At 48.0% G+C, this 21088-nt stretch overlaps 2 protein-coding genes across 7 annotated transcripts in view; one reads left to right on the top strand and one right to left on the bottom strand.

Moving 5' to 3' along the window:
• The window catches only part of LOC310837269 (uncharacterized protein), a 173292-nt gene that overhangs the window by 82350 nt on the left and 69854 nt on the right, over positions 1–21088 (top strand). The window contains exon 4 of one of the 2 annotated variants that reach the window (XR_014560485.1): positions 9630–9877. Coding sequence is in view for 1 of the 2 variants with exons in the window: in XM_083723534.1 (XP_083579660.1) it covers positions 7442–7615 (174 nt within the window). In the remaining variant the exon portion in view is untranslated. Of the gene's footprint in view, positions 1–7441; positions 7616–9629; positions 9878–21088 lie in introns of those variants that run through there. The other variant, XM_083723534.1, reaches the window with a different exon arrangement.
• LOC310837206 (uncharacterized protein) overlaps positions 1–21088 on the bottom strand; it is a 314413-nt gene that overhangs the window by 248157 nt on the left and 45168 nt on the right. For 2 of the 5 annotated variants that reach the window (XR_014560465.1, XR_014560466.1), the window contains exon 1: positions 2970–3111. The exons of the other annotated variants lie outside the window; for them this stretch is intronic. The gene's annotated coding sequence lies outside the window, so the exon portion shown is untranslated. Of the gene's footprint in view, positions 1–2969; positions 3112–21088 lie in introns of those variants that run through there. 5 annotated transcript variants of the gene reach the window in all.

The following is a 21088-nucleotide window of genomic DNA, read 5'->3' as shown; positions in this document are numbered from 1 at the left end:
AGCACAAAATATGGTCTGAAGCTCAACATCAAAAAAACGAAGATCATGGCCACTGGTCCCATCACCTCCTGGCAAATAGAAGGGGAAGAAATGGAGGTAGTGAGAGATTTTACTTTCTTGGGCTCAATGATCACTGCTGATGGTGACAGCAGCCACAAAATTAAAAGACGCCTGCTTCTTGGGAGAAGGGCAATGACAGGCCTAGACAGCATCTTGAGAAGTAGAGACATCACCTTGCCAACAAAGGTTCGTATAGTTAAAGCTATGGTTTTCCCAGTAGTGATGTATGGAAGTGAGAGCTGGACCATAAAGAAGGCTGATCGCCGAAGAATTGATGCTTTTGAGTTATGGTGCTGGAGGAGTCTCTTGAGAGTCCCATGGACTGCAAGAAGATCAAACCTCTCCATACTGAAGGAAATCAACCCTGAGTGCTCACTGGAAGGACAGATTGTGAAGCTGAGGCTCCAGTCCTTTGGCCACCTCATGAGAAGAGAAGACTCCCTGGAGAAGACCCTGATGTTGGGAAAGATGGAGGGCACAAGGAGAAGGGGACGGCAGAGGACGAGATGGTTGGATAGTGTTTTCGAGGTTACCAGAATGAGTTTGACCAAACTGCGGGAGGCAGTGGAGGACAGAGGTGCCTGGCGTTCTCTGGTCCATGGGGTCACGAAGAGTCGGACACGACTAAACGACTAAACAACAACAACAACACACTAATGTGTGCAGTCCATTGTGTCCATGATAGCTTTCTGTCTGAGCCCATCAAGATGGCTATCAAGGCTGCTGTGTCAACTGGGAAGGGCTGCAGAGTACGTGCTTGCTCGGTCGAGGGATTATGGCCGACTGGTATCAGGCCACCCCCCTTTGACAGTCCTTGAAATGTGGAGCAGAATAAAAGTGGTCCGGTGAAGATCCGATATACGGTTGATTTATGACGAATTTATGAAGAACACTGTCCTCGAAGTTCAAAGCACTTTCACCTTTCCGGAAACGGGTTGCAACATTTTGATTAAATCAGTCACGGTCAATTGAACTCGGAAACTTTGTATTTTGAGAGCTGTCAAAGACAGTGAAGTGGTTGCCGGTTGCCTGCAGTACCTGCGTGGTGGCCACAAGGGGCGCTGTTCGGTAATGCTGATTAGCTGGAGCGGCAGCCGACTGACCCGGAGTTCAGGCGGCCAGTCTACCAATAATAAAGAAAGGGCGAGGTGGAGTGTCCCGGTCGACTAAGGGAAAATATACGGGGAAATAAGAGGGTTCCGTGCGGAGTTGTCAAATAGCGCTTCCTTACTACGGAAGGCTTTTTTTAGGGGATGCTCCTCTACAAGGGGCATCTCCAGGCTCGGAGAGGTGAGGGGGGGGTGTGGTGCTTGTGCATTACAATGTAATGAAGGGGGGGTCTCCTGCTACAACTGCATATTTCCTGCGAACTGGCCCCCTCCCTGGCTTGGCAGAGAGGACGAGGGAGGACCCTCTGCTCCCTGACGTGGAGGTCTCCCCCCCCCCGCAGGCATGATCTGAACAGGGACCCCCAGGCCCCCTCCCTGCCCCCCTGGGACCCCCTTCTCCCCATGGCACCCTCAGGGGGAGGAGAGAGGAGACTCACCCGAGTCTAGGAGGGGCACCAAGGAAGCTTTTGCTATGGAGGGAGAAGAAAGCAGGAAGGGAGGGGGAGGGGGAATTTAGCCATGGAGGACCTTGACTCCCCGTCCTCTCTAGGAATCCAGCTCTGCTCCTTTTAACCCTTTGCAAGCCGAGGGCACCCCCTCCCTCTCCATTCCTGCACTTTCCCGCTTCTGCCCCTGCATTTAGGGGCTCCCCTTCCTCCCCCCCTCCTCCATCTGTGCCAAGGACTCTGCCCCAAGGAACCCACATCTGATCCAGACTAACCGCAAGGGAGACGGGGGGGGGGGTTCCTCATTACTATTCTGCCACATACCCTTGGATCCACAGTTTGAAGCAGCTACATATTGTTAAACTTTAGGAATTCACAAGAAGTCACATCGTTGTTTCGAATGGCATTTCGGACCCAGGGACGTGAGGCATAAGGGGAGGGGCGAGTGAGCCCACCGTAATCCTCGAGGTGTACAGGGCCTTCCCAAGGAGTCATGACCGGTGAGATCCTGCCCCAAGAGTAGCAAACAGATAACCGTCTCAATCACAATCCCTACCCACTCTAGAGTGGGACCAAGCCCAGACAAGACCAAGGGGTGTATTTGAACTGTCCATGCTTTCCTTTGCAATGTGATGGAAGACTATATTTGATGGACGGGGCCAAGCCTGGAGCTCAGGGTCTACCTGAGACCACACCTTTTCTGTGACAGATCTATGCTGCTTCTGGAAATGTCTTGTGGGAAAGCCTACTCCCCTAATCCCAGAGGGGACCAGCAGGGAGGTCTTGGAGCCAGGGAGGGGGGTGAAGGGGAGAGGCTGCATGGGGGCCCAGACTCTGGGAGGGAGAGAGTCTTGCAGGGGAGTCAGCAAGAGAAGGGAGAGGGGGGTCAGAAGAAGGGTCATCTAGTCCCACCCCTTGCAAGGCAGGAAGGCTTGATGGAGCGGAGTCTGGTCTGCTCTCCAGAGGGGTCTTTCCTTGACGCCCTCAGGGAGGGGGTCCAGTCTTTGTCCAGCAAGGGGGGTGAGCAGCCCCCAAACTAGGAAGCACCCCATGGTTCTGCCTGCCTGCTCCTTGGTCCCTGGAGACAGGGCACCCCTCCAGGGGTCCGAGAGAGGAAGCTTTGCCGACCTGCCCCCACAGCCCCCTCCTCCCTGCAGTGCCTCATGGAGGGCAGCCAGCTCAGCCTCTCTTTCCCCTGCAGCCCCCCAGAGGGGCTTCCCGTGGGGCTCTGGCAGGGGCTCCCCCATGGGGCAGCAGGACCCTCTGCTCCCAGACTTGGGGGTCTCCCCTGCAGCCCCGGGACCCCCTTCTCCCCCAGGCACCCCAAGGGGGGGGAGAGAGAGAGGAGACGCACCGGACTCTTCCCAGGAGGGAAACCGAGGCAGCACGGGGAGGAGACAGACAAGAGAGGCCGGAAGGGGCACGGAGGGAGGGAACTCTGCTCTGGAGAACCCGCCCCCTGCTGTCTCTACTTCCTGTCCTCTCTAGGACTCCAGCTCTGCTCGACTTAACCCTTCGCAAGCTGAGCGCAGCCGGCAGGCCGCTCTCCCTCCGCTCCCCCTCTCAGTCTGCCCCCCACACCCAGGCGGTCCCCTCAGCCCTCCTTCTTGGGGGTCTCCCTCCGCTCCCCCCCTCAGTCCGCCCCCCACACCCAGGGGGCCCCCTCAGCCCTCCTTCTTAGGGGTCTCCCTCCGCTCCCCCTCTCAGTCTGCCCCCCACACCCAGGCGGTCCCCTCAGCCCTCCTTCTTGGGGGTCTCCCTCCGCTCCCCCCCTCAGTCCGCCCCCCACACCCAGGGGGCCCCCTCAGCCCTCCTTCTTGGGGGTCTCCCTCCGCTCCCCCTCTCAGTCCGCCCCCCACACCCAGTGGGTCCCCTCAGCCCTCCTTCTTGGGGGTCTCCCTTACCTCCCCCCTCTCAGTCCTCCCCCCACACCCAGGGGGCCCCCTCAGCCCTCCTTCTTGGGGGTCGCCATCCGCCCCCCCTCAGTCCGCCCCCCACACCCAGGGATCCCTTCAGCCCTTGTTCTTGGGGGTCTCCCTTCCCTCTCTCCCCCCCATGGAAGGAGACCCCGCTTCTGCCCGCCTCCCCACAGCTTCTCCCGCCTGACTCCTCTTCCTCTCCTCCCCACCTTCCCCTCCAAGCTCCCCCCTCAGAAAAGGCACCTCTCCTTTTCCCGCCAATAGGGCAGGCTCCGCCTCCCGGTGGCTTGGCAGCCAATTAGAGCGAGGCTCCCGCCCCCTGGGGGAATTTCTTGTTGGGATTCAGAACTTAACGGGTTAAGATGTTCTGAGTAATGCCTCACATTCTGACGTAAGGATTCGAAGGTGGGAGGAGTCTTTCTCTGTTCCTTTGTCTTTCGAGAGAGAAGGAAGCAGGAAGCAATGGCTGCGAGAAGTCCGGGAGTGTTTTTCTGAGAAATGTCCCAATAAAGAACTGTTTAATTGGACTCACAACGTGCTTGATGTGTTTGCTTAGATCTGAGAGCAGCAGCAGCAGCGGCAGCTTTTCACCGCTGTGTTTACTCTGCAAGGCGTGACGAACGGAGCAGATTGCGCAGCTTGAGGAAGCGCACCGGACCGCTGTAGAGTGCTAATTTGGATCGTAAACCAATTAGCAGGTCACGCCTAATCAATAAATCTCACAGGTTATGGGTGGCCTAATTACCGCTTGTAAAGCTGTTGCTGGAGGTCTGCTGGAATGCTTTGAAGTCAGCTGCGTCAGCTAGAGAACGCTCCTGAAAGCGGTGGTCTGCGTTCTGTGATTTTTGCCTGCTTCAAAGAGGCAGAGAGAGAGCTGAGAGCTGAGAGCAGCTGGGAATCGTTTCTCCACGGACGGGTGCTGGAAGAGCTGGTGATACGTGAGTAAGTTTGGGGCCCCGGGAGAAGATGGCAGACAGCCAGGTCCTTGAGGACATTCCGCTTGAAAAGCTTACTTTAACAAGTTGGGCAACCTGGTCAAGAAGAGTAAGGGGTTGGTTTTTGGTTGCTGGGCTTTGGGATGTAAGCCAGAAAGAGCCACTACCCCTCAGCCGAGGTGCGGAAGGGACAGACGTTGCAGGCTTTGAGGCTGCGTTGCCTAAAGATGGCCAGCAGAGAATGCAAAGAGAGCTTGATATGCTGAAGGCATGCGTACACGCATCGCTGAAACCTCACTTGGAGGGTGTAAAGTCAGCAAGGGCTGCCTGGGAGGTGCTGAGAAGTTTGTGTGAAACTTCAGCGGGAGGCCAGAGCCCTGGAGAAGCTGGTGAAGCAGCCCCATTTCCCGATGAATTAGCCTCAAGGAGCGCTGTTGAGCAGGTTGGGAGGGCGAAGAATTCCAAAGGCAAGTTTAAAAAGTTTTCCACTGTGAGTGCTGGAGCGGAAAGGAGCTTCAGGGGGGCAGGGCTGGCAGAAGGCGCTTTTCCGGAAGAAGGAGGGCCAGGCCAGCAGAAAGGAGCCCCGGGCAGTGTTTTTCCACTGGAGTTGAACATCTGTGTCGCTGTTGCCCCCACTGGAGCAGAGAGACAAGGCAGGATGTTGCCAAGGTCACTTCCCATGGGAACCAGGCAGGTTTCCATGGCAACCAGGCTGGCAAGGCAGCCAGGTGTGGAACTGAACAAAGCAAACGTGAGGAGGAGGCTTATCAACTGACTGCCAGTATGGCTTTGTTTGAGGACAGCTCTGAGAGAGACACTGAGCTTTGCTTTGTAATCGACTCTGCAGCTAACCGCAACATGGTTCCAGAGACCCCTGCAGTAGAGATGTGGAATTGCAAGGCAGTTCCAGTTGGACAAACTGTTTTATTTGCAAATGGACAAAAAAGAGATGTAACTAACTTTGCAACAATATTCCTTTCTGTTTTGCAGGAGGAAGTGGAAGTGTGCACCGTCCCAGGGATGCATCACTGTCTTTTGTCTGTGCCTTATTTGTTAAAAAAGGGGTTTAAGGTTTCTTTTGAGGATTCTGTCTGCACAATTTCCAAGGGGGGAAAGCAGCTTGTCAAAGTTAAAAAGGGACAGAATGATCTCTTCATTCTTAAAACGTCTCTGGAGGGTGAGGGGAAGGTTGAGAAAGCACAAGCCCTGCGTGCTACAGTTCCCATTCATGTGTCATGTGCTTGTGTTTGGCATTCAAAGACAGCTCATGGTTTGCTAGAAGAACTGCAGGCTCTACCTGAGGTCTCCAAAGGCTGTAAGATTAGAGAATGTGGTAGTGCCATAAATTGTGCAACTTGCAGACAGGCAAAGATAAAAGGGTGCAGTTACCCAAAGGTGGAGAGGGTAACCACGAAACCTTTTGAACTTGTGCACATAGATCTGTTGGGTCCCGTCAAGGAACAAAGTCTGGGAGAGGCCAGGTTTCTGCTGACGATGCAGGATAGTTTTTCACAGAACACCTGGACTCACGGTCTCAAATCCAAGGAAGATGCAGCACAGCTGATTAGAAGCTGGATTGAGGAGGTGGAACTAAGGTTCTCCACCAGGGTGCAAGCAGTCACCAGTGACAGAGGTGCTCAGTTTATGGGGTCTGCTTTGCAGAAGTTCTTTCACAAGAAAGGGATACGTCACACAGTGACTTCTCAACAGAGGGGGGTGGCAGAGCTTAGGAGTGAAGCTCTGGTCAAGGCTGCACAGATGATGCTTACAGATTCTGGGTTACCTCCTAGGTTTTGGTTGGAGGCGATCAAATATGTGAGCTTCACCTGGAATCGTGTCTACAATTCACTGGTAGGTGACACACCTTATTTTTTGTTGCATGGCAGGAAACCCCAGATTCATTTTCTACGTTCGTTTGGTTCAATTGCATCTGTGCCGGTGCCTAAGGCTTTGCAAGGGCCAGATGGATCCAAGTTCCAGAAAATGATCTTCTGTGGGTATGAGCCAGCAGCTTGTGCATGGAGGTTTGCGTATCCGTCAGGTGATCAGAGTAAGTTGCTGATCAGTAAACACGCTGAGTTCTATGAGCAGGATGAAAGGCCAAAGACTCCTGCCAAGCGTGATGTTCTTTCAGAATGTCTTTCTGATCCAGAGCAGGAAAGTTCTGATGAGGAGGAAGGAGAGGCTGAGTCCGCACATGACGATCAGCTCACTGACCAGAGTCAGGAGCTGGATGGGGCATCTCCACAAGTTGTAAAAAGAGAGCCCAAGAGTGAGCCTAGTTCTCCTGTGAGTGTAATGGAGAGGATTCGAAGACGCTTTAAGTCAGAGGGGGAATCCCGTGATGCAGAGGACACACCTCCTGGTGACAGTGAGTCAGAGGAAACGCCTGAGTTTGTGCCCAGGCGGTCCAGTCGCACAACGAAGGGTATTCCACCTGAGAGGTATCAGGCCACAGGTGCGTGGGTAAGTTTCGCACAATGCGAATCTGAGAGTTGTGAGGTTGTTCCACAGGTCTTGTCAGAATGCAAGGCAAAGGGGTGTGTTGGGATTCAGAACTTAACGGGTTAAGATGTTCTGAGTAATGCCTCACATTCTGACGTAAGGATTCGAAGGTGGGAGGAGTCTTTCTCTGTTCCTTTGTCTTTCGAGAGAGAAGGAAGCAGGAAGCAATGGCTGCGAGAAGTCCGGGAGTGTTTTTCTGAGAAATGTCCCAATAAAGAACTGTTTAATTGGACTCACAACGTGCTTGATGTGTTTGCTTGGATCACTACTGGACAGACCCTGCCAGCCTTACGAAGTGGGGCGAGGAGCAAACAAGGGAAATTGCAAGCACTGGAGAGGTTTAGAAATGGGGCTTCTGTGGGGGAGGGGCTGCCCCATTTGGGCTTCTCCAGGGGCAGGAGAATATCTAGGGCAGGAGAATCCCTGCAGGGCCTCTGAGGCTCCCTTTGCTTCTTCCTCTCTCCCAGGACCCTGCAGCTTCTTTTGGCTCCTTGACTCCTCAGGAAGGATGAAAGAGACGGATCCTGCAAAGCTAGCAAGGATGGAAGGGGGAAGATGGACGGTTGACCTGGTCCGGCTGTCTCCTGCATCCCTCCCCACAACCTCTGAGCATTCCCTCCCAGGGGCCTCCGAGAGATCTGGTGAGTCCCAGGGGAGGGGAGATGGGGATGTGGAGGGATGGAGCCAGAGAGGAATTGGGGCTTCCTCAGCTAGGGGGTGGGGGGAGGCAGGCAGGCGGATGGAGATGGAGAAGGGGGGCACCTTTTCGGGCTCCCCCACCTGCCTGCCTGCCTGCCTGCCTGAGCCTTTGTCCTCTGCAAGCAATTTGAGCTAGGAAAGATCACAGCTCCCCGGCCAACGTGATAGGCAGCTCAAAAGGTTTTAAACCAGTTCTGTGATCTGTCAGACAACTCACTGATCAATCATGCAGCACTGGAAGACACAACTCTTGAAAGGAACCTGATCCTGCTTTGCAGATTGAACGCAAATGAGGCCTCTGTGTATTGCTTTTTTCTTTTCTTTGTGGAATAACTTTTTATTTGCTTTTAAAAACAAGGATAATAGGATTAATAAATGATACAAATATGTAGGCCAAGTCTTCTCATGTCATTTGTATTTACAATAGCAGAATAAATTTGCCGGAATATCTAAAACATATAGTTCATCATTAGTGGTCAGTGTATGAGTCCTGGGTTCATGAATTGCTTTCAACTGAAAAAAGGGGGAAACAGAAGAGAACAGAGAATATTCAACATTGCAAAGCCGAATGCCTAGTCAGGAGCTCTTGTGGTCGTTGTGTTTAGATGTTCCGTTGTGTTCCTCTTCTCTTACCAATGAAACAATACAGAGTTGGTCTTCTCATGAAAATGGGAGGGGGGTTCAAAGTGAAGAAAATGATTTGCGTATAAATATAGACCAACCACATTGAGGCAACTGCTGATGGGGAATGGGCAGGTGAAGATGTTGCCGTTTGTTTCACACACAAGGCGTGGACGTTGGATGATAAGAACTGTTTTGAAATCTCTATGTGATGAACCTCCACTGTTTGGATGGAGACCAACAGCACCTGGGCTTCTAACATTCCCACCGTGAACCCTGCATGGAGGGATATGTGGTGGTCATGTAGGATTGCTATGAGGAATTATGAAAAATGAAGCAAGCCATTGTGTCAGCGGTGAAAGCATCGCTTTGACTGGGTTTGAATCATTTGACCTGATTTCTGATAAATCCCACAAACCTCTGCCCCGTTTTCTCTATGCCTGACTGTCATGTATAAAGCATTCTAATACACACCAGGCATCCTGGGCCATAAAGATAAGGAGGTAGCTCTGATGCAGCTTTGTTAGTCTTTAGGTAGATTTTGGGGCCAGGAAACAGAGTTCACAAGGAGATGGTAAAATGCCTCTCTTTCCTTGCCTGTCCTTTCTTTCCTTTTACTGCCTGTTTATTACCTCTGGGTTTGCTGTTTATTTTAGCTGGGTTTGCTGTTTATGTATGAATGCTCAAATAGCAAATAGTTCTTTGTAGTTAAGAGGCCTCCTCTGATCTACTTTGCGCCCACGTGGGGATTTTTTGAAATTCTCAGAGGAAATCAGATTGGTTCTTACAAACGTTATGTTAAAGTTCTTTTCTGAATAAAAACGGACTGGGCCAGGGAGTGGGGATCGCACTGCCTCCCAGAGTCTTGCTGGTCAAGCCTCATGTCTATTGTATTAAGCAGGTCCAGTCCTTCCTTTGCCTTCAGAACGCAACAGGATAACAACTGTTTTCTCTGTGAATGTATTTCATCTAGTCATGCCTTTTCAAACAATAACCAGGCTTGTCTTAACTGCCCAGGACTTCTAAATGTCAAAACAAAACTTCTGTCAGGTTTGTTTTTGTTTCAGCTTCTGTTTGCATTTGATTGACCAAAGAGATGACTGACCTTGGAGATGGAGTGGATTCCAGGATTGAGTCAGAACAAAATCTATCCCAGATAAAAGCCAAGCAATATGTCAGTTAATACCAGGAAACTAAGGAAGTGAAAACTATAGAAAGGCCTCACATCTAACTCCCTTCAGTTCTTCCTCTATCGAAAGCATTCATTAAAAATGTTCAATAATCTGGAGTTCCATTTCTTCCTGAGGCACTAATTTGCTGCTCTCTTCATTGAAGATGGTGATGAATTGGAAGAAAGAACAAGGGGGAGCCCAACAGAATCCACATATCGGAGAAGTCATCTAAATATTCTATGTGTGGAGAGAACATTGGTCAGAGCTCCCAGTCCATCTCCCATCAAGGAAGGAGCTTCGTTCAGAGGGATACCATCACTTCCCATGAAAGAACTCACAGTAGAGAGAAATTGTATCAGTGCTTTGAATGTGGAAAGAGCTTCAGTCAAAGCAGCTCTCTCACTTCCCATCGCAGAATTCATACCGGGGAGAAACCCTATCACTGCTTTGAATGTGGAAAGAGCTTCTGTCAAAGTCCCCATCTCACTTTTCATCAAATAATTCATAAAAGAGAGAAAAATTCTTAGTGTTTGGAATGTGGGGAAAGCTTCAGTCAGAGTGGTAGTCTAATTGCCCACCATGTAATTCACACAGGGTTGAAAGCATTTAAGAACTCAAAGCAAGGTGAATAAAGAATAATAAATTCGGAATCTTATCCAACCCCCTCCAATGCAGAAATCTTGTTTCAAGCACCCGTGACAAATGGCCATCCAAATTCTTCCTAAAAACCTCCAATAAAGAGGAGTCTACTCCCTTCCAATATAGTTCCTTTTCACTGTCCGCTCTTACTATTGGAAAGTTCTTCCTGGGGAAGCCAGGTGGCCTCTCTGTGGGCTACTGGAAAGAATTAAAGGACGAGCCTCTTCTGTAAAAGATATTATGAACCAAGTGCTGGAAACGGGACAAACCCCAGCAACCTGAAAAGAGGCAAACATTACTTGGATGCCCAAACAAGATAAGGACATAACAAATCCTTAAAATGTTCGACCGATTTCATTATTAAACTGCGACTATAAACTGTTTGCGGACGCTGGCGCTGTGGGTTAAACCACAGAGCCAAGGACTTGCCGATCAGAAGGTCGAAGGTTTGAATCCCCGCGACGGGGTGAGCTCCCATTGCTCGGTCCCTGCTCCTGCCAACCTAGCAGTTCGAAAGCACGTCAAAATGCAAGTAGATAAATAGGTACCACTCCGGCAGGAAGGTAAATGGCGTTTCCGTGCGCTGCTCTGGTTCGCCAGAAGCGGCTTAGTCCTGCTGGCCACATGACCTGGAAGCTGTACGCTGGCTTCCTCGGCCAGTAAAGCGAGATGAGCGCTGTAACCCCAGAGTTGGCTACGACTGGACCTAATGGTCAGGGGTCCCTTTACCTTTATAAACTGTTTGCAGCAATATAAGCAAACATATTTGAAAAGTTATGAATGAGTAATTGTATTTTTCGCTCCATAAGAGGCACCTGACCATAAGATGCACCTAGTTTTTAGAGGAGGAAAACAAGAAAAAATATTCTGAATGAAACAGTGGGTGTATGATTTTTGTGGTTCATGCTGTGACCACAAACATGTGATCTGATGGTGAATTTGGGGTGACCCAATGCAAAAATCCTGAGGATCAAATGTGGATCTGTGCTTTGTAACCACATTTTTGCATCACTGTGGCCCCACGCAACAGTGAGTGTGTGATTTTTTTGGTGCAGGCTGTAGCCATGAACATGCTATGTGATCTGATGGTGAATTTGGGGTGACGCAATGTAAAAATCCTTTGGATCCATGGGCTTTTACCTCCTCTCTCCCAGGCAGCATCCCTTACCTCTCTTCCAATCCCTTACCGATCAGCTGTTTCCTTTCAACACTCTCTTCCCTCTTGTTTGCCTTAGTGTCTTTTCCTTAGCGAGAGCAGTTTTTTGCTCCTCCTTTTCTTCTAATTTCTCTCCTTATTGCTTTAGTCTTCCTGTCTTCTCCCCTTGCAAGTTTGCTGTCTTTACCTCCCGCCTCCCAGGCAGTTTCCTTTATCTCTAGCATCCCTTATCTCTCTCCCCGATCAGCGGCTTTGTTTCAACACCCACTTCCCTCTTTTTTAAAAAAAAGTATGATCTGCTTTCTGCCCCTGGGCAATTCGCCCCCAGGGACCACGCATTTGCTCCATAAGACGCACAGACATTTCCCCTTTTTAGGAAGAAAAAAGTGTGTCATGGAGCGAAAAATACAGTAATCCATATGGACCAAACAGGCAGAAGTATAAGACAGTAACAGATGCACTCAAGAAAAATTCGATTAGATTCCCGTGGGAATTTTCTGAGGGTATCACTTTTACATACAAGGACAGAAGAAAATTTTTAGATCACTGGACGAGTTGGGAAAATTCTGGAGGAAGTACAAAAAAGAACTAACTGGCGATTCAACGTTGGAGCGAGAAGAAACAACGCAGACACCACAAGAAGTATGGAGAGGCAAGCGCTTGCCACACTCCTTGGCAGCAAATTACAGTGCCGAACAGCTCTTACTGTCAGGAAGTTCTTCCTAATGTTTAGGTGGAATCTTCTTTCTTGTAGTTTGGAACCATTGCTCCGTGTCCGCTTCTCTGGAGCAGCAGAAAACAACCTTTCTCCCTCCACTATGTGACATCCTTTTATATATTTGAACATGGCTATCATATCACCCCTTAACCTCCTCTTCTCCAGGCTAAACATGCCCAGCTCCCTTAGCCGTTCCTCATAAGGCATTGTTTCCAGGCCTTTGACCATTTTGGTTGCCCTCCTCTGGACACGTTCCAGTTTGTCAGTGTCCTTCTTGAACTGTGGTGCCCAGAACTGGACACAGTACTCCAGGTGAGGTCTGACCAGAGCAGAATACAGTGGCACTATTACTTCCCTTGATCTAGATGCTATACTCCTATTGATGCAGCCCAGAATTGCATTGGCTTTTTTAGCTGCCGCGTCACACTGTTGGCTCATGTCAAGTTTGTGGTCAACCAAGACTCCTAGATCCTTTTCACATGTACTGCTCTCAAGCCAGGTGTCACCCATCTTGTATTTGTGCCTCTCATTTTTTTTGCCCAAGTGCAATACTTTACATTTCTCCCTGTTAAAATTCATCTTGTTTGTTTTGGCCCAGTTCTCTAATCTGTCAAGGTCGTTTTGAAGTGTGATCCTGTCCTCTGGGGTGTTAGCCACCCCTCCCAGTTTGGTGTCATCTGCAAATTTGATCAGGATGCCCTTGAGTCCATCATCCAAATCGTTGATAAAGATGTTGAATAAGACCAGGCCCAAGACAGAACCCTGTGGCACCCCACTAGTCACTCTTCTCCAGGATGAAGAGGAACCATTGATGAGCACCCTTTGTGTTCGGTCAGTCAGCCAGTTACAAATCCACTGAGTGGTAGCATAGTCAAGTCCGCATTTTACCAGCTTCTTTACAAGAAAATCATGGGGCACCTTGTCAAATGCCTTGACTATTGGTGATCACAGCATTCCTTTCTAGGTGCTCACAGACTGTTTGCTTAATGATCTGCTCCAGAATCTTCCCTGGTATTGATGTCAGACTGACTGGGCGGTAATTATTTGGGTCCTCTCTTTTCCCCTTTTTGAAAATAGGGACAACATTTGCCCTCCCCCCATCTGCCGGGACATCGCCTGTCCTCCAGGAATTCTCAAAGATGACTGCCAGTGGTTCTGAGATCACATCTGCCAGTTCTTTTAATACTCTTGGATGCAGTTCATCTGGCCCTGGAGACTTGAATACATCTAAACTAGCCAAGTATTCTTGTACTATCTCCTTAGTTATTCTGGGCTGTGTTTCCTCTGCTGAATCATTTGCTCCAAATTCTTCAGGTCGGGCATTGTTTTCTTTATCGGAGAAGACTGAGGCAAAGAAGGCATTGAGGAGTTCATCCCTTTCTGTGTCCCCTGTTTGCATTTCACCATCTTCTCCTCTGCGTGACCCCACTGTTTCTTTGTTCTTCCTTTTGCTACAAACATACCCATAAAAGCCTTTTTTGTTGCTTTTAACCTCTCTAGCAAGCCTGAGTTCATTCTGTGCTTTAGCTTTTCTGACTTTGTGTCTACACGTGCTGGCTATTTGTTTGAATTCCTCTTTGGTGGTTTCCCCCCCTTTTCCATTTTTTGTACACATCCTTTTTTAATCTTAACTCAGTTAAAAGTTCTTTAGATAGCCACCCTGGCTTCTTTAGGCACCTTCCATGTTTCCGTCTCATTGGTATTGCCTGAAGTTGTGCTTTTACTATCTCCCTCTTAACAAACTCCCCGCCATCATGAACTCCCTTTCCTTTTAGTATTACTGTCCATGGGATCTCACCCAGCACTTCCCTAAGTTTTATGAAGTCGGCTTTCTTAAAGTCAAGAAATTGAGTCCTAGTATGCTTGGCTGCTCCTTTCCACTGTATAGTAAACTTCAGAAGAGCATGATCACTCGCGCCTAATGATCCTTCCACTTCTACCCCACTAACCAGGTCATCAAGATTGGTTAGGACCAGATCTAAAATGGCTGTTCCTCTTGTTGCTTCTCCCACTTTCTGGACAATGAAGTTGTCTGCAAGGCCAGTGAGGAATCTGTTTGACCTTATGCTCTTGGCTGAGTTTGACATCCAACAAATATCCGGGTAATTGAAGTCCCCCATTACTACTATCTCCCTTCCTTTTGCATGCTTGGCCATCTGTTCCAGGAAGGCATCATCTATGTCCTCCGTTTGGCTTGGGGATCTATAGTAAACTCCCACAATGAGGTCCCTGTTATTCTTCTCTCCCTTAATTTTGACCCAAATGCTCTCACTTTGGCTTTGAGGTTCTAAATCTTGGATCTCTTCACAGGTATACACATCCCTGACATATAACGCCACTCCTCCTCCTTTCTTGTCTGGTCTGTTTCTCTGAAATAGATTGTATCCCTCCATTATTACATTCCAGTCGTGGGACTTATCCCACCAGGTTTCAGTGATGCCTATTATGTCATATTTAGTTTGCTGTACCAAGAGCTCAAGCTCATCTTGTTTATTTCCCATGCTTTGCGCATTAGTGTACAGACATTGAAGTCCATTAATCATTCCCCGTGTCTCTTATTTAAGGATTTTTTCCTCCCACCACTAGGTCTGCGTGCTGTTTGCTCCGTTTGGTCTATGACATTTGGATGATCATCTTCATCAATTGATAGATTCCTACCTTCATGAGCACTGTCTCCCTCCCTGATGAGGTTTCTGAGATTTTTGGCAAAAACTTTCCTCCCAACCATTGTGAGGTGCAGCCCATCGCTTGCCAGACGTCCATCTTCAAGAAACCGCAGTCCGTGATCTAAGAATCCAAACCGTTCCTGTTTACACCATTTGCGAAGCCAGCTGTTCACTTCCACAATTTTCCCCTCTCTCTCTGGGCCACGTCGTTCAACTGGGAGGACAGATGAGATGACAATTTGTGCATTTAATTGCTTCAATTTCCTGCCCAGAGCCTCAGAGTCTCTTTTGATCTTCTGGAGGCTATTGCTTGCAGTGTCATTGGTTCCCACATGAAGCAAGAGGAAGGGGTATTTGTCAGTGGGTTTTATGATTCCTTGCAGTCGTTCAGTTACATCTTGGATTTTAGCCCCGGGGAGACAGCACACTTCCTGAGACATCTTGTCAGGCCCACAGATCACTGCTTCTGTTCCCCTCAGTAGGGAATCCCCTATCACCACTACACGCCTCCTTTTAGGTTTGGTCGGGGTTCTTCCGTGAGCTGTCCATTCCAAGGTCGGTGTTGGAATTCTGCCTCGGTCAGAGGAATGTGCCTACCTCTCCAGGCACCGGCTGAATTCCTTTTGACCTCCCCCTGCGACTCCCGGCAGGTAAACAAGACGAGGTCTGTATCGGCGATTTTTCCCAGACTGTGAGAAAAACACACCACTGCTTCTCCCTCTCCCTGCATATCCCCAGGGAGGGGAATCAGACTCAGACAGAAATGTAACTACATGTCTTTATTTCTGTCTTTAGCAGCCATACAGATAAAGATGTCTGCACTCTTTACAACCAACAGCAGAGAGACTAAACTCCACCCTTGTACATCCTGTACAGGTCATATGACACACACTGAGCTCACATCCTGTGCTCAGTACGGAGAAAGGACTGCCCCTTTCTTGTCATGGTAACAGTCACAAACATCCTGTCTGGCTTTCAAGCCACCAGCAGCTGGCTTAGCTGCTTCTTCTTGCTTCTGCATTGCTTCTTTATGGTAACATACTCCCCCTAAAGAATCAATGCGTGCAGCGAGCAAAGCTTGATCCAGAGAAGAAAACAAACAGTTGTTATATGTATAACACTCCCCTGTTGTTTCAGTTCCACCCTTGGAACTACCCGCCACTGGTCTTACCAATGTACCTCTCTGGTTGTGTGACTTCCAAGGAATGAGTGCATCTGCATTACCTTGGTTAGCAACTCTCTGTTGTGCCTTTGTCTCTGACTCAGACACAGCTTCAATTTGTCCTTGGTCGTTTACAACAGCAACACATGCAATAGCTAGGTTGGCAAACTCTTTTGAATACCTCTTGGGTGGTACACCCTTTGTTGCTCTCTCAGACCTACGTAAGAGGTGCTGCTCTTCTTTGCTTTCTGGTTCAGCCTTTGGACTCTTTGGAGAACCAGTACTAATTGTAAACAGTGGTTCGTCCTCCTCTTCTGAGGGTCTAGTCATTATGTGAGATTTCCTCTCAATGACTGTGACAACCGAGCTGTCTGAGCTATCGCTGTCATCATCAGTACTACTGAATTCAATAAAATCATCATCATCATCAGAATCATCATCTCCTGTGGGAAATGTGTGAGCAATCACTCTCTCCTGTTCAGGAGCACTCTCTAGGAATTTTGTGAGAATCACCTGACCAGATTCAGACAAAATTACTCTGTAGAGACCCTTTTCATAACCCACAAAAATGCCTCTGGCATTCTTTTCTCCAGCCGGAGTTTCTGTCCTCACATGAGACCCAAAACCTTTAAATGGGTAACAGAAGGTTTTCTATGGAACAGTTTCTCAAAAGGAGAACTTCCCAACTCTTTTGAAAACTTTCTCAACCACGTATAAGTAAATGACATTAGCGACTCAGCCCAGTACTCATGTGGCAGATGTGAACTTAGCAATTGCGCCTCCATTCCCTTTTGCAATTCTTTGTTCACCCTAACACAGACACATCTCTTCCATGCTTCTTCGGAAGCAGCAATTTTGTGTCTTATCCCTTTCTTCTCCAGGAACCTCTGGAAATCCTGTATGAGAAAAATTGGCTTCTCATCTGTGCAAAGACATCAGCATCATGCATATTTTTAACCTTGTCACAAAACTCTTTAAACCTTTCTAAGGCGTCTTTTGGTCTCTCCAAAAGATAAATCCAGACAAAACCTGTGAAAGAATCAACACATATTAGGTAATATTTAGCATTGCCTCTAGACGGTGCTAGAGGACCAATCACATCAGCATACACGCGCTGAAATGCCCTGTCGACCCTCGAGGTGACCTGTTTGACGTTCTTCTTGGCTACACCTGCAAAAGAGATCATGTTAGAATTACATTTCATGTAATCATTTTGATCAAAAGTCAACAAATACAGTCCATCTTTCTCTTTGGCAGAAAGATACAGCTCTCCATCTTTGTAGATCTCGCAGCTCTGATCATCATAGGACAGTTTTAGTCCTTTCTTAGCAATCTGCGATACGCTGAGCAGATTGTACTTCAACCCTGGAACCAAAAAAAAACATTGTTTATAGTCAAGTTCAGACTTTCAAGATACACAGTTCCAACTCCGGTCGCTTCCAGCTCCTGACCGTTGGCCTGTTGTACAGTGAAGCTTTGCTTCTTAAACGTCGAAAATAGCTCTCTGTGATGGGTCATGTGAACCGTGGCCCCAGTGTCCAAAACGAAAGAATTCCCCACTTCTGGTGTGGCCTTTAGCAACATCAAAGCCTTTGCAGGCTTCGCCTGTGACTTGGTATGACTTTTGCCTGACGCCTCAGACTTCGTAGAGCTTCCCTTGGTTCCTTTGTGCTGACGTGGCTTCTTACAGTTCCGCTGAAGATGCCCAGCTTTTCCACAATTGTAACATCGGACAGCGTTCAAAGCTACAGCATTTTCTCCAGTAGCAACAGCAGCGGGGGTGTCAGAACTCCGTTCTTGTCTCCCCCTGTCCTTTACCTCCAGTGCAGCAAGTCTGTCATGTTCATTAAGAACCATGGCATAGACCCTCTCCGAGGTTAACTGAGCAGCCGGTAGCGAACCAAGCTGACTGGCAACGGATTTGTAAGTCCGATTCAGGCTGTTTATCACCATGAAGCAAAACACTTCCTCATCCAGACGGAAATTGCGTTCCACCATCTGTTGGCGCAGATATTTCATTTCCGTCAGGTGCGCTTGAACATCTCCATCAGGCGCAAGCCTCAGATTGGTCAGCTTCTCAAAATACAGCAACGCTGAAGAACCTGCATCTCTCTGATGTGTCCTTCTCAGCGTGTCCCAAACCTCTTTCACGTGCTGTAAATCCTGTATATGCACAAGCTGAGAGGCTGACACACACAGAATTATAGCCGTCCTCGCCTTCACATTCTGTGACTCCCAAGCACGCGTTGGTGCTGCAGGGATGGGGTTCTCAATCACCCCAAACAGTCTCTGATTCTGCAGCAGGGCCTTCATCTTAATAGACCAAGATGCATAATTGTCATTGGTCAGGAGGGGTGGAGAAGGCAGGGCTCCCCCCTTCTTGGCATCCATTTTGAGTCCTTGCATTAACTCTCAAGCACAAGCCTCTAAAATCCAATAGCTGGTTTGTTTACGCTCTTGGGCACCTGGCAGCTCTAACACTGGCTGCTTGGAAAGTCCCTTTCTAGAGTTCGTGAGAGCCTAGTCATAACAAGACATTGTTTTTGCCTCTCTTAGGCATAGCCTGATAGTCCAGCTCACTTTTGTAGCTTGCCACCACACTGACTGGCATTGCTTAGCAACAGTGCATTCCTTTCTTGTACAGGAAACCACAAGAATTTCTGGAATGCAAGCCTCTTCTCACTCGGAGCTGTTTTTCCAAACGCTGCTCCCGTGAAGCAGAGAATGAATCAATCTGCATTCACCCATTTAAGCCCGAAAATCTCATACCTTGGGCTCCGTGGCTTGGCTGTCAGCTTCGTCTGGTCAGCTTCTGGCTGCAGAGGATCAGCCCCTCACTTCAGGCTTCCATGGAGCGATGAAAACAGCAGCTCTGCTACTATTTTTGCAGACTTCCATGGATCGGAGAAACCAGCAGCTCTGCTACCACTGTTGGAATTCTGCCTCGGTCAGAGGAATGTGCCTACCTCTCCAGGCACTGGCTGAATTCCTTTTGACCTCCCCCTGCGACTCCCAGCAGGTAAACAAGACGAGGTCTGTATCGGCAATTTTTCCCAGACTGTGAGAAAAACACACCATTGCTTCTCCCTCCTCCCTGCTTCCCCAGGGAGGGGAAATAGACTCAGACAGAAATGTATCTACATGTCTTTATTTCTATCTTAAGCAGCCATACAGATAAAGATGTCTGCACTCTTCACAAACAACAGCAGAGAGAAAAAACAACTCCACCCATGTACATCCTGTACAGGTCATATGACACACACTGAGCTAAAATCCGGTGCTCAATACGGAGAATGGACTGCCCCTTTCTTGCCATGGTAACAGTCACAAACATCCTGTCTGGCTTTCCAGCCACCTGCAGCTGGCTTAGCTGCTGCTTGCTTCTGCATTGCTTCTTTATGGTAACAGCCTGCACATTTCCTGAGGACTGACTTTGCTCCTCGTCTTCATATTCCTGATCGACTGTAATGAGGGAGAGATCCTCAAATGGAGTCTGCTCTTCTTCTTCCATGCTAGGGGAGAGGACCTCAAAGCGATTGTGTATTTCTAAACAATCAGAGCGAACCCTGGGCCTCCTACTTCTTTGAGTCACGTTTCTCCATATATCTGGCTCCTGTGTTGGTGAACTACCCTCCTTCTCAGGGGAGTCCCCTGTCTCCTCCTTGGTGGAGACGGTGTGCTCTGTTGCTTCCAAGAAGAGCTCCAGCTCTCTAATTCTTTGGAGCGTAGCTACACGTTCCTCCAGTTGCTGGACTTTGTCTTTTAAGAGGGCAATCAACATGCAATTGCTGCAGGTAAAGCTGCCTGCAACCTTTGGCAAGATGGCAAACATTGCGCAGGAACCGCAGGCGACTGCAGCTGTTCCCTCACTCTCCATCTTGAGAACGTGTCGTTGGGGGTGGCCACAGCGGTCCTCCGTCATAAGAAGCGTGCAGACAGGACAAATAACTCCCCCCCAAAAAAACCCTAGGTCTCCCCCAACAAACGTTTGAGACTAGCTCCCCTAAATCTAAAAGATGGATCAAACACAAAGAAACACACACACAAGAAAATCCTTTTTGCTCCTCTAAGAGACACAGACGTGCTTGACCTAAAGGGTTTTGACAACCGAAACGGGTGGCACACATATTTAATTTATGAAAAATTGAGGCTCTATAAGGGATTTTTAAATCATACTATAAGAACATTCTTATACAAGATTTGGTTAAAACATAAAGGAATATTGGAACCAGAAATTCCCTTATGGACCTCACTGACAGAAGCCCTGGCTGTTAAAAAGAAAAATATGCAAGGAGACTGGGCCACATATAGAGTTCTAATAGAATAAACTAATGATAACATAAAATTAAAAGAATTTGAAGAAATTAGAAGACACCTGACAGACTGGGTACAGTATTTTCAGATAAATGAAAGATTTAATTTAGATAAAAAGGAGGGTCTTGCAAAGATCTGAAAAAGAACTAATATAGTATAAAGGAAAATACATCTCAAGAATGTATAACCTGCTACTAGAATGGGAGGTGAAAGAAGAACTGGTGAAAAGTTCAATGATGAAATGGGCAGAAGACCTAGGATATAACATCTATAGGGATCAATGGGAGAAATTGTGGAGTGAGGACATCAAATTCACAGCGTGCTATAATCTGAGAGAAAATAATAATAATAAATAAATTTTATTTATATCCCGCCCTCCCTAGCCAAAGCCGGGCTCAGGGCGGCTAACAACACTAAAACAGTGCAACATTATAAAATCATTATAAAAATTAAGCAGTCTTGATATTTGTGGACGTGGAGAAAGCCTTCAACAATATTTCTTGGAGTTTCATGAAGAAAAATTTACAGGGAATGGGGGTAGGCCAAGGTTTTGAAAACGGTATAGGTGAAATTTATTCAGAACAAAAAGCTAAATTAATTGTGAATAATGTAGTTACAGAAGAGTTTAAGATTGATAAAGGAACATGACAGGGTTGCCCAATCTCCCCATTGCTTTTTATATCAGTCCTGGAGGTTTTGCTTAACATGATTAGAAAGGACCAATTGGTTAAAGGTATACAAGTCGGAGCCAAACAGTATAAATTGAAAGCATTTGCTGATGATTTGGTATTGACATTACAGGAGCCACAATCTAGTACGAAAAGAGTATTGGAATTGATTCAAGAATTTGGTCAGGTTGCGGGATTTAAGTTGAATAAGCTGAAAACTAAGGTTTTAGAGAAAAATATAACAGAGATTGAGAAAGAGAAGTTTCAGAAGGAGACAGGTTTAACACTGGTTAAGAAAG

This window comes from Podarcis gaigeae, assembly GCF_964106915.1.
Source record: "Podarcis gaigeae genome assembly, chromosome: 2".
NCBI lineage: Eukaryota > Metazoa > Chordata > Lepidosauria > Squamata > Lacertidae > Podarcis > Podarcis gaigeae.
Note: the sequence above shows the minus strand (reverse complement) of the source record. Positions and strands in the feature narration are given on the sequence as shown.